The sequence below is a fragment of the Callithrix jacchus genome, chromosome 14 (genome assembly GCF_049354715.1).
Source record: "Callithrix jacchus isolate 240 chromosome 14, calJac240_pri, whole genome shotgun sequence".
Taxonomy (NCBI): domain Eukaryota; kingdom Metazoa; phylum Chordata; class Mammalia; order Primates; family Cebidae; genus Callithrix; species Callithrix jacchus.
Window position 1 is genome coordinate 44,034,653 of NC_133515.1, and position 15,222 is coordinate 44,049,874.

Here is a 15,222-nt window from a genome sequence, read left to right on the forward strand (position 1 = left end):
AGAAGTAGGCAGTTCATCGTTCTAATAAGAGGAAAAGCATAGCACATAGCTATAGATGTAGGCAGATTGGCAGAATTACTAGTAATAGGATGTACAGATTCTCTTTTCATTACAGTAGGCAGCAAGGTCATCAGATAAGAATAAGGGTGGAAAAATTACCCTTTTGAGGAGAGAAGGTATGAGTTACCTCAGCTAGTGGGAGGATCAATTCACTAGGGAAATGTAGGCAGATTATGATGCTAACCTACTTGAAGTTTATGGTTACCACATTCGAGTAGAACCCAATGGGGTATGGTGTTTGTCTTTAGTCACATTCATCTGTCTGGATGCAAGCATGGAGTACAAGCCTAACAGGAGCTGGGGTTTAGCCAGGTAAGTTTAACATGTCAAAGAGAAAAAAGAAAAGTTAAGAGTATAAGCAAGGGACCAATTTTAAGATGGAACATGAAATATAAGTCAGGAAAAGAATTAGAAATGTGGTGAGAAAGGCGATAGGGAAAGGTTGTATAAACAATGTATTGTATATCCAAATGGGGTTAAAAAATAGTTGGAGTCCAGGTATTAGAGAGAATGAGCTAGAAAGACGAGGTGGAGTCTGAAAACGGGATGCCTGAAATGAAGATTTTTGAAAGTGATGTAGTAATTAGTAATGCAAAAATTGAGGGTATGCTCATGGGAATGGAGGTCTGAGGTAGGGTGGAGCACAAGAACATGGGGGAAGGAAGGTCAGGGAATAGAGATATTGAAATCATCAAGACTAATAATAACAGTAGTGGTAAAGAAGGGTACTGAGGGCTGGGCATGGTGGCTCACACCTGTAATCTCAACAATTTGGGCGGGCAAGTTAGGAGGACCATTTGAACCCAGGAGTTCAGCCCAGGGGTTCGATACCAGCCTGGACAACAGAGTAAGACCTTGTCTCCACAAAAAATTTAAAAAAATTAGCCAAGTGTGACGGTGCATGTTTGTAGTCCCAGCTACTTTGGAGGCTCAGGTTGGGGGGGGATCACTTGAGCCCAGGAAGTTAAGGTTGCAATGAGTCATGATCGTGCCACTGCATTCCAGCCTGGGTGACAGAGAGAGAGACCCTGTCTCAAAAAAAAAAAAAAGAAAAAGAAAGAAAGAAAAGAAAAGAAAGGCAAGGCAAGGCAAGGCAAGGCAAGGCAGTGAGCTCAGTGAATTATGGCCACAATAAGGGTAGTAGGTGGTACAGTAGGAGCACTTGCTTCAAAGTAACAAGAAGATCTGGAAGCAGCAACAAGGAAGTATGTGGACTAAAGAAAACTATTCTTTATACTCTGAATATTTATCATAATATAAAGGCAAACATAGGTTGGGTGTGGTGGCTCATGCCTACAATCCCAGCACTTTGGGAGGCTAATGCAGGAGGATCTCTTAAGCCCAGGAATTCGAGACCAGCTTGGGCAACATATGGTGACCCCCATCTCTACAAAAAGTAAAAAATAAAATTAGCTAGGTGTGGTGGCATATGCCTGTAGTCTCAGCTACTCCAGAGACTGAGGTAGGAGGACTGCTTTAGTCCAGAGTATTGAGGTTGCAGTGAGCGATGATTGTGCCACTGCACTCCAGCCTGGGCAACATGGTGAGAAACTGTCAGTCAGTCAATGCAAATATAAAATAATCAACTTTTAAAAATTAAAAATAAAGTCAAAATGAAGAAAAGTTTGGGAGAAAAATAGTCAAATGGGTATCTATATAAGGCTGATTTTTTTTTTTAAATAAAAATTATGATTAGTTAGGGGGTAGTGTTTAAAAATGTAGTGCATGTCCCATTAGTGGATTGTAAAATCAATTTAACAGGATGCAATCAGATTGAAAAAAAAATTAAACAGATTGCTAGGCATGGTGGCTCATGCCTGTAATCTCAGCTATTTGGCAGGCTGGGATGGGAGAAGCACTTGAGCCTGGGAGGTCAAGGCTGCCATGAGCTGTGGTCATGCCCCTGCACTCCAGGTTGGGTGACAGAGGAAGAGCCTGTCTCTAAAAATAAATAAATAAATAAAAGTATTAAATAGAAAAAAAGAATCTTTGGATGCACAGGGTAAGTATTGTTTTTAAATACTTTTCTTTCACTTATATACATTGGGTGGTAATAAAAAAAACAGTAACTTGTTTTTGAGATGGAGTCTCACTTTGTCACCCAGGCTGGAGTGCAGCGGCATGATCTTGGCTCACTGCAACCTCTGCCTCCCTAGTTCAGAGGATTCTCATGCCTTAGCCCCCCTGGTAGCTAGGCTTACAGGTGTGCACCACCATGTCTGGGTAACTTTTGTATTTTTAGTAGAGATGAGGTTTCACCATGTTGGCCATGCTGGTCTTGAGCTCCTGGCCTCAAATGATCTGCCTACCTCAGCCTTCCAAAGTACTGGGATTACAGGTGTGAGCTATTCCACCTGGCAGAGGAAAGATAACTCCTAATGTGAGTAACAATCGACGAATTTGAATGTCTTTTATTTAGGGTAACTGTAACACAGAATCACTTTTAAGACTATGGAACAGATCCCTCATAATTTCTTCTTTATCTTAATTTCTGGATTGCTAAGGGACCCTCTTCTTGCATCTCTTATCTGAACTCAAAATTTAAGTTCGGCAGTCTCATACAAGTCTAAGTAATCAAACACTAGTGCATGTAGTGGCTATAACTCCTTGCCCAGAAGATCATGCTACAGAAAGTGTATCAAGCTCTTGTGAGATGTGACAAGTGTCATGCACTTGTTACTTACAAATGCAGGATGTGCTGATAATACAATTTGTATGAGAATATTAACAGTCACAATCCATACTTACTTCACCATCTTTGGCAAGCTTTCTACCACACCTCATGCTATTTCCCTCTAGTTCTTCTTTATTGATTTCTTGAGGCCTAAAAATATATGTAAAACATAAATATATTTAAAACATATTTTAAATCATAGAAAATATGCAACTAATAAAAAAAAACTATGAGTTAAAAACAGAAAATGTTGCTACCAGATTTAAAATAAATTTTTGTGGTATAGATAAAATAAGAATGTATGATTAAATTAGTCCATTACCGTCACTGGATAAAAAAAAAAATTAGTATCTTCTATGTTTCACTTATTGCCCTAACTTCTGGATTACTTTTATTAGGGCTCAGACAAACCAGAGAAGAGGAAAAAAAACCCAGCAAAATTCTATTTGCAACAAAACAAAACAAAACCAAAAAAAAAAAACCCCAAAATGTAAAAGTCTAACTACTAAGGAAAATAAGTTAAAATCTATTTTTTTGTAAATAATATGTGACTTGATATCAACTACCACTTAGTATTACTTGTTTCACATGCAAACCATTTTTCATATAGTTTAACTATATAAAATCAACATTTAATAGAAAATGGCTGTAGAATTTTATCAGTTAAGTCTTTATTTGGTTCCTTAGTTTAAAAACCTTAATCAACTAAGAGAAACACTGTTATCTCAAGTTGTAATAAATATGTTATTATTATTAGCTTCTTAATTCCAAATAATAGTAATGCAATACATTTATTCATGTATTCACTTACAACATGAAGTGCCTAGAAATTGGGGACAATAATAGTATATATAAAACATAATAAAATAATGAAACAAATATAATAAATCAATGTAAATAAGACTAATAAAACATGTCCTTGATATCCAAGAGCTGAGTTTAGTAGGGGACCAGACATAAGTAAAAATTATAATACAGTTAATTATGATAATATTAATAATTTGTAATTTGTGATATTAAGAGCATGAAGAAGGTACAGATTTATTGCCCAGGGTTAGAGGGGGATCATTAGACAGTAAATATTATTTGTGCCTGAGTAGAAGCTTGTTGGGTGGGGTGGAGGTGGGGGGGTGCATTCCATGGAGGGGTAAGAGTATTCCAGGCAGAAGAAACAGTGGATAAAAAGGAACTAGAACATAACAGAAAAACAAATGTAAAGGAATTTAATGCAGCTGCAGCATATGAACATAAGAATTTAGTGCACATTTAGTGCAGATGACCATGAAAGGAGATGAAGCTAAAGACATCTGGGATAGAATGCAGACAGTCCCCACAGGCCATGCTAATAAGTTTCAACTGCTCCTGTAGGCACAAGTTCCCAAGCATTTTTTCTGTAACTTTTAAACTTTTATTATGAAAAACTGAAAACATATGAAAACAGAGAAAATACAATAATGAGCCAAATTTTCTTACCATCTAGCTTCAATAATCTTGAATGGCAATACTATAATCCCTTAACTATCATCAAACATCCCTTAACATATTTAAGTAGGGAAGTGACAGTTATATTTCTGTTTTAGAAAGATAACCCTCTTGGCAAAGTAGGTGAGAGTTTGTATGCGGAGAACCCCAGAGGGAGACTTTACACCAGATTATAACCTAGCATCCAGGGGATATAGTCTTCTTCACTTTAGCAGTCCCACAGCAGTGAGTAGATGCTCAGTATCTGCTGAAAAGAACATTTCCTAAGGGGGAATCTTATCGTATACAGTTGACCCTTGAACAACAGGTTTGAACTGCTTGGGTCCATTTATACACAGATTTTTCTCAACCAAAATCAGATTTAAAAATGTAGTATTTGTGGGATGTGAAATCTGTGTATATGGAGAGCCAACATTCTGTATAGTGGGTTTCACAGGGCCAACTGCGGGACTTGAGTATGTATGGATTTTGGTATATGCAGGGGTCCTGAAACCAATCCTGAGATGACTGTACTTCTTAAGGCAAAAAACTAAACTCTTCTTGTAGTGTAGTATCTTAGATGAGACTCTATATTACCCTCAATAAGGATATGGGTGAGGAAAATCTTGAAAAATAAAGAACATTTAAAATTAAAAAACTGAATACAAAGAAGTAGGATGATTTATAAGTTGCTTCATACACTACAAAATGTTTCAGTTCTCAACTCTCTTAAATAGCTAATTGTTACTTCATATGCTACAAAATGCTTTAGTTCTCAATTCCATTAAATAGCTAATTTTTTTCTTTCAATTTATTATCTGTATTTCAACAATCTTACCATATTTATGCTGGATAAATATGCTGAGAATATATTTAAAAATATACATAATTATAATCAAAGTAGAAACTAGGATCCTGGATAATAAAAATCTCATAATCATCATAAATTTATGTAATTCTTTCATATACTTACTGTTTGGATGAAAACTTATAATCAGGTAATTATTTTAAAAAATTCTTTGGTATATAAAAATGAGTTCAAAGAGATCAGGGGCAAAACATTAAACTTCGAAGGTCTTTCTGTAGACTCAGTCTCTTCGTAATATGTATATTAAGAAGCTAGCAGAAGGATCAAATCATAAATATAAAAGTTCTGTGAACTACAGAGCACTATACATCTTTTCCTTAAGATGAAGAAAGAATATTAATGTTTTGTGGGGGGAATCATACGTTTTGGGGGAAGGTATCTGTAACCAGATGGTTTTTTTTTTTTTTGAGACAGAGTCTCACTGTATCGCCCAGGCTTGGAAGTGTAGTGGAAAGATCTCAGCTCCCTGCAACCTCTGCTTCCATGGTTTAGCAGAGATAGGGCTTCACCATGCTGGCCAGGCTGGTCTCGAACTCTTGACCCCAAGTGATCCTCCTGCCTCAGCCTCCCAAAGTGTTGGGATTACAGGCGTGAGCCACCATGCCCAGCCTGAATGGTTTTTAAATTCATTTTAGACTTACAGATCTTTGAAACCTATTTATTACATTAATCAGAATTTGACAATACTACCATAAATAAGATAAACAGATTTATCTAGACATAAATATAAAAATTATGCTTTACGAAGTAATAGTTCAGTATGATGAAATAAAATCATGATATTAAGTGAAACACAGTATATATGGATTACATGTTCAATTCTACTCATAAAGCACATTACATTTTAATAATTGCATTACACAATCTAATCAACCAGAAAGATATTTATAAGACTGATAATGTTGCAAAACATAATGAAAAGTGATTATATGATCTTTACTTCAATAGCTTGAGTTTTCAATACTGTTAATGATTTTTCAACATAATGAATGCATTAAAAAATTCATGGCAAATTTTTAAAATGAAAAATAATATGGTATAATATACTTACCCCACCTCACTGTCTTGTTCTGCCCGAAGCATTGCAAACCACTGCTGTTTATACACAGAAGACAGCCATTCTGAAATGTAAGAATAAATTCATAAATTCATTAAAAGAATTCATAATGACTGAAGAACATAAAGAATTTATACACTCTTAATTGATAAAATTGTTACCATTTCTAAATACGAATTTAAAATAGCCATTTAAAGAGTAGGTAGCTTATGCCAGGCACAGTGGCTCACTCTTGTAATCCCAGTACTTTGGGAGGCCAAGGCAGGTGGATCAGTCTAACATGGCAAAATCCCATCTATACTAAAAATACAAAAATTAGCTTGGTGTGTTGGTGGGTGCCTGTAATCTTAGCTACTAGGGAGGCTGAGGCAGGAGAATCGCTTGAACCCAGGAGGCAGAGGTTAGAGGGAGCCAAGGTTGCCACTGCACTCTAGCCTGGGCAACAAAACAAGACTCCATCTCAAATAAACTAACAAACGAACAAACGAAACCAGTAGGTAGCTTATATTTCACAAAAATACTATAATGGCTTAATGATCTTTAAAGTGGTAAAGATTATATAGCTTTGTCTCAGGCTAGACTGCACTTAAATTGTATACATTTAAATTGGGATGTAAATCCCTAGTTAAAAGCATATTCTTGCATTTAATGGTTTCCTTTTCATAGTTCATATTAATTTTTCAACTGTAAAAATCATACCTGAAACTGTATTTTTAGTTTTTACAGAAGTTCTGACAGAAAATTGAGTAAACTCTTTCATTATTAACATCTAAAAATAACAATTAATTTGTTTTTTTGGGAAATAAGTCATCCCTAAATTAGTAGATAAAACATGCACATTCAATAAATAATTCTAGAATATTAGATTTAGATAATATAAAAATTAAAATATTTTATATTCTAAATAGAATAAAAATTTAATTATAGATATTCCTTTAATAATAAATACAATTCTTTTTCACAAAAGAAGCCTCTGTAAGTAGAAATCTTATTTTAGATAAAAACAGATTAAAAATAAAAGTAGGCGAGGTGAGATAGCTCATGCCTGTAATCCCAAGCACTTTGGGAGGCTGAAGTAGGAGGATCACTTGAGCCCAGGAGTTATAGACCAGCCTGGGCAACATCGTGAGACCTGGTCTCTTCAAAATCACAAAAATCAGCTGGATACAGTGGCATGTGCCTGCCTGTAGTTCCAGCTACTCTGGAGGCTGAGGCAGGAAGCTCTCTTGAGTCTGGGAGGTCAAGGCTGTAGTGATCCCTGGTTATGCCAATGCACTCAAAACCTGGGCAACAGAGCAAGACCCTGCCTCAAAAAAAAAAATAAATTTAAAAAAGTAGAATCGCTTAGCACTATTTATCTTTCTGCTTTGGTTTATTCCCAATTAGAATGGGTAGTTTTTCTATTTTCTTAAGTTCTTAAATTATTTCTCAATCTCTATCTAAAAAAGGCGGAAAAATTATAGTGCAATTAAAACCTGACTGTCACTTCCTAGGTCTCTACTTAACAAAAGTAATCAGGTGACTTCCAATGATTTACTGGTGTCTTTCCTCAAAACATCCTATAAATACCGCCCCCCATCATTTTTTTTTTTTTTTTTTTTTTTTTAAACAGACAGGGTGTGGTCTGTGGCCCAGGCTGGAGTGCAGTGGCCCTATCTTGGCAAACTGCAGACTTGAACTGCTGGGCTCAAGCAATTCTCCTCTCAGCCTCCAGAGTAGCTGGAACTACAGATGTCTGCCACCATGCCTAGCTAACTTTTCCATTTCTTATGGGGAAGAGGTCTCCTGCCTCAGCCACCTAAAGTGTTGGGATTATAGGAATGAGTCACCACATCTGGTCTAAATACACTTTTGAATTTTTCTTTCAGGGTCCTTCAAAATTATATTATTGCTATTATAAGGAATAACAATTAAGTGTCTAGGATACAGACAATTTGTCTTCAGAGGTAAATACTAGTAGCAACTATTACATAACTCAGTACACATACACACATATTTTTTTAAATTCTAAAATATATATTATATATATATATATTTTAAAGCTGATCTCTACCTATTAAAATGCCTGGAGTTTGAAACTCATTGATCTAGAGATAGAATATGGCATTTCATGATTCATTTGTAAAATTGGAAAGCGTTACACATGTGTATATTCTCAAATATCGTGTAAGATGTAGCCCATAAAAATGTTTCAAAATTTAAATTCCAACAATTTTTGTATAACCTCCTTTAAAACCAAAAGCATTTTAACAAGTTAAAACCATCAGTACATACTTTTGTTCCTCTTGTCATGCCTTAATCCAAAAGAGCAAAAAGTCAAACTTGAAATCTTTCTGGTCATTGGTAGCCTAAGGATTCTAGGTCCCATGTCTCAAAAGTAGCATTCCAAAAATAAGTCAATGTAACACAAGTTCAAATGCAATGTTAATGGCATTGCAAAAGGGGAAAAAAAGAATCCCTGGTAAAACATGGGATAAAAATAAGTGAAGTGAGTTTCTTTACACAGAGTTTTCGATATGTTTGTATGCAGTCATCTCTACAAAGGAAGAAACACTAGGCAGAGGTTGCCAGATCCTTTTTGGCAGAGAGCTACTGTTGGCTGGAAAGACACTGAAAAAGTGCCTTCAAGAAACTTTGACTAAGTAGACTAAACTTTGACTAAATAGTAGAAAGTTTCAGAACTTAAACTTTATCAGACCAAGGTCCAAAACAAAAACGCAAAATAGGGGCTGGGTAGGGTGACTCATGCCTGTAATTCCAGCATTTTGGGAGACTGAGGTAGAAGGATTGCTTACGGCTAGAAGTTTGAGAACAGCCTCGGTAACATAGCAAGACTCTGTTTCTACCCACCTGCCTCTCCCAAGTCCACGGGGGGGAAAAAAAGAAGAGCACGTAAAGGTGGTATTTGACAGTGTCATGGATAGGATCTGCAGCTGAGATCTAGCCTATAGCAGTTTTGAATGTAAACACAGTATTTTCCCAATGGAATAAGTAAGATAAATTAGACTGAATTTATTTAGATTATTTCCCTAGTTTTACACAAAGAATATGGGGAAGGAAACCTCTAAAACCATATTATTTGAAAATCTCATGTCTTACATTTACAAACTTTAAAAATCAAAAAAAAGATACTTCCTAATTTGCCCAGTATTTTTTGTTTAAGTGAAGGGAAAAGTGTATCTTCAGGTATAAATACACACACTTAAATCTACTTAAAACTAATATGGCTTATAGCAAAAAACTAAGCCTACAAGTTGAACTACTTTATGAAACACATATATAAGATGACGAAGATGAGTGACCAAAAGTTTACCTTAAAAAAAAATTCCTACATGGACAAATAAGATAATCTAGGTATAAAATATTAACACAAAATTATGGAGAAGGCTGGCTCAAAAATGCTTACATATAATATAAAAATCTAATCTGAAGCTATTTTCTGAATTTATTATATGGATTTATATACCTTTTCATTTTCAGTAACTTATTTTCACAAAACTGACAGGTAATTGGGTAGAAAGTTTGAACAGAGTGGTGAAAATTGACACAATTGCTGAAGGAAATGAAAAAGAGGAATGATGAGCTAAAAGTAGTGTAAGGAAGTCCCAAGGTTCAAGCTTAGTGTTGAAATGTGAATTTGCAGTGACACCAATACGAAGGCTGCAGAATGCTCTGCAGCAGTACTCAGCACAAAGGGGAGGGTACAGGAACAAAGAAGGTTTAATTTAGTTTTAGGATTTTGCCAAGTGAAGGACACAGAGTTGAAGAGTGACCTAACATGATCTATCATGAAATCCAAGCTTGAGAGGGAAGAAAAGGCAGGAGAGGTTTGAAAGACTGGCAGAAAATGGAGGACTTAAAATGGATTAGATGTTAAAGAGCAGTGTAAAAGGGAATGAGGCTATGAATATGCTAGGTTATATAAAAGCCTAAAGACTACCAGCTTTCTGATGCTGAGAAATTCTGGGTTCACAAGGTTCATGACTAATCCAGGTTTTAGGTAGACAGTGCCTAATGTTTGGCAAAGAGGTAAAAAAACTAGGAGACTGGGAGCTGAGGTCAAATAACTACTAAGAAGCTGAAATATTAAATGGATTTGTTCATATGTACATACCATGTGACTGCATGGTGGGGAGAAATAGACAGTAAATCAAGTGTTCAAGTCTTAAATGAATGCAGAGAAATGACTAGGGGACATGAGAGAAAACAGGCTCAGATGGCACGCAATAATGGTTTGGAAAGTGCACACGGAGGGGGCTAGGACCGTGGTCTCCTGACCCTATATTAGCAGGGCGTGAGAGCCAGAAAGTCTTCTACGGAGGGAAAACAGCTTCTTCTGGAAGTTAAAAAAAAAAAAAAAGAGGAGGAAAGAGGTGGCAGATTTTGAGATTTTGTTGTCCCTGGTTCCAGGGTACATGGTAGAAAGGTCTGGGAGGAATGGTAACAAGATAGGTCAGAGGTACCAAAGTAGAGGAAAGCATGCCTAGGGTATGGAATAAGACAGTTAATGAACCCAATGACCTAAGATAAACCTTGATATTTATACATAATTCCATGAAATAATGGAGTACAACTGTACTTGACACAGTTGAATCCTAAAATAAAGCGCTTCTATTCAAAGTCCTGATTCAACTTTTAATTAAACATGTTTCTAATTTTTCACCTAAACACGCTTAAACCTATGTACCCAAACTCCCCATATCGCCAAATGGCTGTGATTAATGTTAACATGTTTGGCACTATTTCTGAAAAATGATCAATGAGTTTTAGGTTGATTAATCAAAATAATTTCAACTTATTTCAAATCTAAGATATATTCCTACTGAGAGTATACACCAATCTACCTCAATATGTTAACTAAGTGGCTTCCTTCTGTCCCTTACAATGTGATAAATAAGCATCTGTAAGATACAGTAACAATGACTGAAATCTGGCAAAAAATTCAGATCTAAATTCTTTCTGATTTTATACTGGATAAAATATTTCAGATTAGAAATACTTATACCCATCTTGCAATCCAAAAATATAAAGCTTATCCACTTGCATCACAGGCACATTTAAATTAAACCACTTTAGAACAAACTTTCCCCCAATCTCTTTCAAAATTCATTTGCAAAAAGCCTTAAAAGGAAGTACAATTAGTGTGGCATATGTAATTGACTTTGGCATCTAACATTACATCATTGTTAGGGCCTGGTATTTAACAGATACTAAAACTATTATAGAACTAATATACTATAAGGAATGTAAAATTCAGAGAATTTGTGACTTAAACTATATCTATAAACTTGCTAAAGTGATTTTATAAAAATGCATTACTTCCAAATATACCAGAAGAGTTAATTCTAAGTTTTCCTTCCCTTAAATTCCTTTCCAAATAAGTATAAAGATTTCAAGAACAATTTAAATCTACAAACATACAGCTATGTCACAATTAAGGTGTCAAAATAATCACAACTTTTTAGACAAATATATAACTCTAATTATTACTACAAACATTATATGTAGAATTTCAAACAGAAATTCTGTTTTTCATTTCTTATGTGCATATAGTACTAAATGGAATCTTTCACAAGCACTAGAGATTTAACTCAGAAAGGTAAATCAGTACTTATTTCAAAAAATTTGAACTATAATTAGCAAAGATACATTTGCTTCAACATGAAGTTTAAGACTTTAGAATAAAACCAAAATAAACAAATTTAAGGAGCACTAGTAGAAAAAGCAGTTATGATCTTTAAATACTTCAAATGTCATTTTTAAAAGTCTGATCCAAAATCATGGTTTATTAAAGAACATCCATGTTACAGAATACTAGATAATCATTTAAATACTCTAGAGAATATTTAATGAAATACAGTATGAGAAAATACTCATGTAAGCACAGAAAATTACCTCTACAGTATGATGCTACCTTGGCATAAAAATGTATACCTTTTTTGGAATAACAATAATTTCTATTTCCTTCATTGCTCTTTTCTATGATCTATATTACTATTATAATCAGAAATATATTACTTAAAATGACAAATTCATTATGTTCTCTTACCTGAAGGTACTATAGCATCTTGTTCAATAATTCTTGCAGAAGCCAGGTCACTGATAATATACTGTAACCTTAAATGTCTGAATACTGACACAAATGGTTTTCCTTGTTCAGTTTCAAGAAAGGACATATCTTCAAAATCTATAAAAAAGCACGTAAGTTAAGCAGGCATTCTTTTCAAACCTATTATTCTTAAATGTTTTTATGAATGGGTGATACTCATGTACACTCATGTCTATTGGAATACAAAATAAGCTAGTTTTAAAGTTTTCAAGAATTTTATAAATTTTAGGTTTACAAATAAAAACATAGGGAGATTTATTTAAAAATCCCAGGAAACTAACTTTGGCCCTAATGAGACCCTTGGGCTAGGAATTTACCTGTTTCTGGGGATTTGGCATTTACAGTGCGGCAAGTTGGTAAAGGAAGTCTTGAGAAAGGTACTTAGGGTTACATTCTCTTGCCAGAATCCCCTCCCAGGAAATGAACAGGCAGTGAAACTCAAGGTAAGGTACACAGGATAAAGAATATTTCTTAATTTCTTTTAACTTAAATTTCAGCTACATGTAATGAATGCTAGTTAATATATTAATTCTCTATTGAAATATAAAATAAGAAAGACATTGTATGGCTAGCTGTGGTGGCTCACGCTTCTAATCCCAGCATTTGGGAGGCTGAGGCTGGCAGATCGTTTATGCCCAGGAGGTCCAGACCAGACTAAGCAACATGGTGATATGCCATCTCTATTTAAAATAAAATAAAATAGACAGACATTGTAGCCCTAGATTTGCAACAGTTGGGTAGTATTCAGTTATTATTAAGATAATTCAAGGCTGGGGCAGGATGGCTCACACCTGTAATCCCAGCACTTTGGAAGGCTTAGGTGGGAGGATCACTTGAGTCCAGGAGGTCTAAGACCAGCCTGGCCAACATGAGACCCTCATCTCTAAAAACAATAAAAAATTTAAAAAATTAGCCAGATGTGGTAGCATGTGTCTGTAGACCCAGCTACTCAGGAGGCTGAGGTGGGAAGATTGCTTGAGCCCAGGAGTTTTAGCTTGCAGTGAGCTGTGATTGCACCACTGTTCTCCAGCCTGCATGACAGAGCAAGACCCTGTCCCCTGTCTCTAAAATAAATAATAATTATGAAATATATGAATAAATTTTTTTTTTTTTTTTTTTTTTTTTTTAGAAACAGGTTCTCGCTGTTGCCCAGGCTGGAGTACAGTGGCTATTCACAGGCATGATCCCACTACTGATCAGCATGGGAGTTTTGACCTGCTGCGTTTTCGACCTGGGCCGGTTCACCCCTCCTTAGGCAACCTGGTGGTCCCCTGTTCCCGGGAGGTCACCATATTGATGCCAAACTTACTGCGGACACCCGATCGGTATAGTGCACTACAGCCCAGAACTCCTGGGGGCAAGCGATCCTCCTGCCTCAGCCTCCTGAGTAGCTGGGACTACAGGCACGTGCCACTGCACCCGGTGAATAATTTTTTTCTTTTAGGGAGAATCTAAGGTTATTCCTAAAAATTACCATCAGTTACATGCCAGTGTGTAACTGACTTTCATGAGTCAGAAGGAAAGGTTTAGAGTTACTATCAAACAGGTATTTGTGCATGAGCCCTAGTCTATGTTTTCTGTTAAATGACATAAACCCAGGAGAGTATGTACACTCAGTCCTGTTTCTATTAAGGATAAGAAAAAAAACATGACAGTTGCCATTATAGACTATTATGTCTCAAACCATGCTTCACATGGAACATAGGTTTTCTGTGGACCAGAAAGGTGCTCCCCACTAAAATATTTTTTTTTTTCCTGAAAATTGTAAAAAGACAGCCAAGTTAATGAAAATAATTTCCACATTATCTCATATATATATTTTTTGCATTCCCTTGGCACCTGCCTAGAGTAAGTAAAGCAAACAAGAAAGCAGTAAATTCATTTAAAAATAGTCAGCTTTGCTTATTTGTACAACAGGTGTGTGACGGTGGATTTGTATCTCTTGCTTTTTAAAATAACAACATTGGTGCTAGTTCATATGTTGAATTAAATGTGCCAATTTCATGGGGTGTGCTGAGAATACCATTTTGTTTTTACAGGTGTTGTGTCACATGAACGAGATATAAAAATTAAATCTGGATTGTCTCATGAAATCTGGTGATTATCTCTCATGAAGCCTTTTTGTCAAGGCTGTAGAAGAGATTGGCTCATTTACTTCTCTAAGAATTTATAGAACGAAAAAGATGTTTTAAAGTTTCTTGCTGGCCAACGTGTGGTCATACTTATTCCATCAGCCAAATTTAATAGCAATCCTTAAGTATAATTGTGTAGGAAACTTTCTAAATTTCTATTGTTTCTTATAGTCCTAATTCATATAGATCTGAAAAGTCAAATAATTAAGAAAACTTAAAAAAATATACCAAAATATATGACAGGTGCAGTGACTCATGCCTCTAATCCCAGCACATTGGAAGGCCAAGGAAGGTAGATCACTTGAGGCCAGAAGTTCAAGCCCAGCCTGGCCAACATAGCAAACCTGCCCCTACTAAAAATACAAAAAATTAGCTGGATGTGGTGGCAGGCACCTGTAGTCCCAGCTACTCAGAAGGCTGAGGCAAGAGAATCCCTTGAACCCAGGAGGTGGAGGTTGCAGTGAGCCAAGATTGCACCACTGCACTTCCAGCCTGGGTGACAGAGCAAGACTCAGTCTCAAAAACAAAACAAAACAAAACAAACCATATACACAAAAAAACAATACACACACACACACACACACACACACACACACACACAAAACACAATGGGTGAGGGCTCACAAGCATTTTTTCTATCCTAAGTATTCGTAATATTTATGATTTTAAAACTGTTGAAAATGACTCTAAATATTTTTATACATTAATATAAAATATAAATATAATATAAAAATAAATATATAAATATAAATATAAATATTTTAAGAGTCATTTTCAACAGTTTTAAAATTAGAAAAACAAGACCATTAGACATACATTTTGGTTTGTGCAGTCAGTGTGTCTCCCTGAAAAGTTATCTTG

General features: G+C 35.5%; 1 protein-coding gene across 1 annotated transcript in view; it reads right to left on the minus strand.

The window, feature by feature from the left end:
- The window catches only part of GMCL1 (germ cell-less 1, spermatogenesis associated), a 60,956-nt gene that overhangs the window by 19,686 nt on the left and 26,048 nt on the right, over positions 1–15,222 (minus strand). Inside the window, exons 9-11 of the mRNA XM_002757661.6 lie at positions 12,170–12,307; positions 6,115–6,184; positions 2,809–2,884 (exon numbers count right to left, since the gene is read on the minus strand). Of these exons, the coding sequence (XP_002757707.3) occupies positions 2,809–2,884; positions 6,115–6,184; positions 12,170–12,307 (284 nt within the window). The remainder of the gene's footprint in view (positions 1–2,808; positions 2,885–6,114; positions 6,185–12,169; positions 12,308–15,222) is intronic.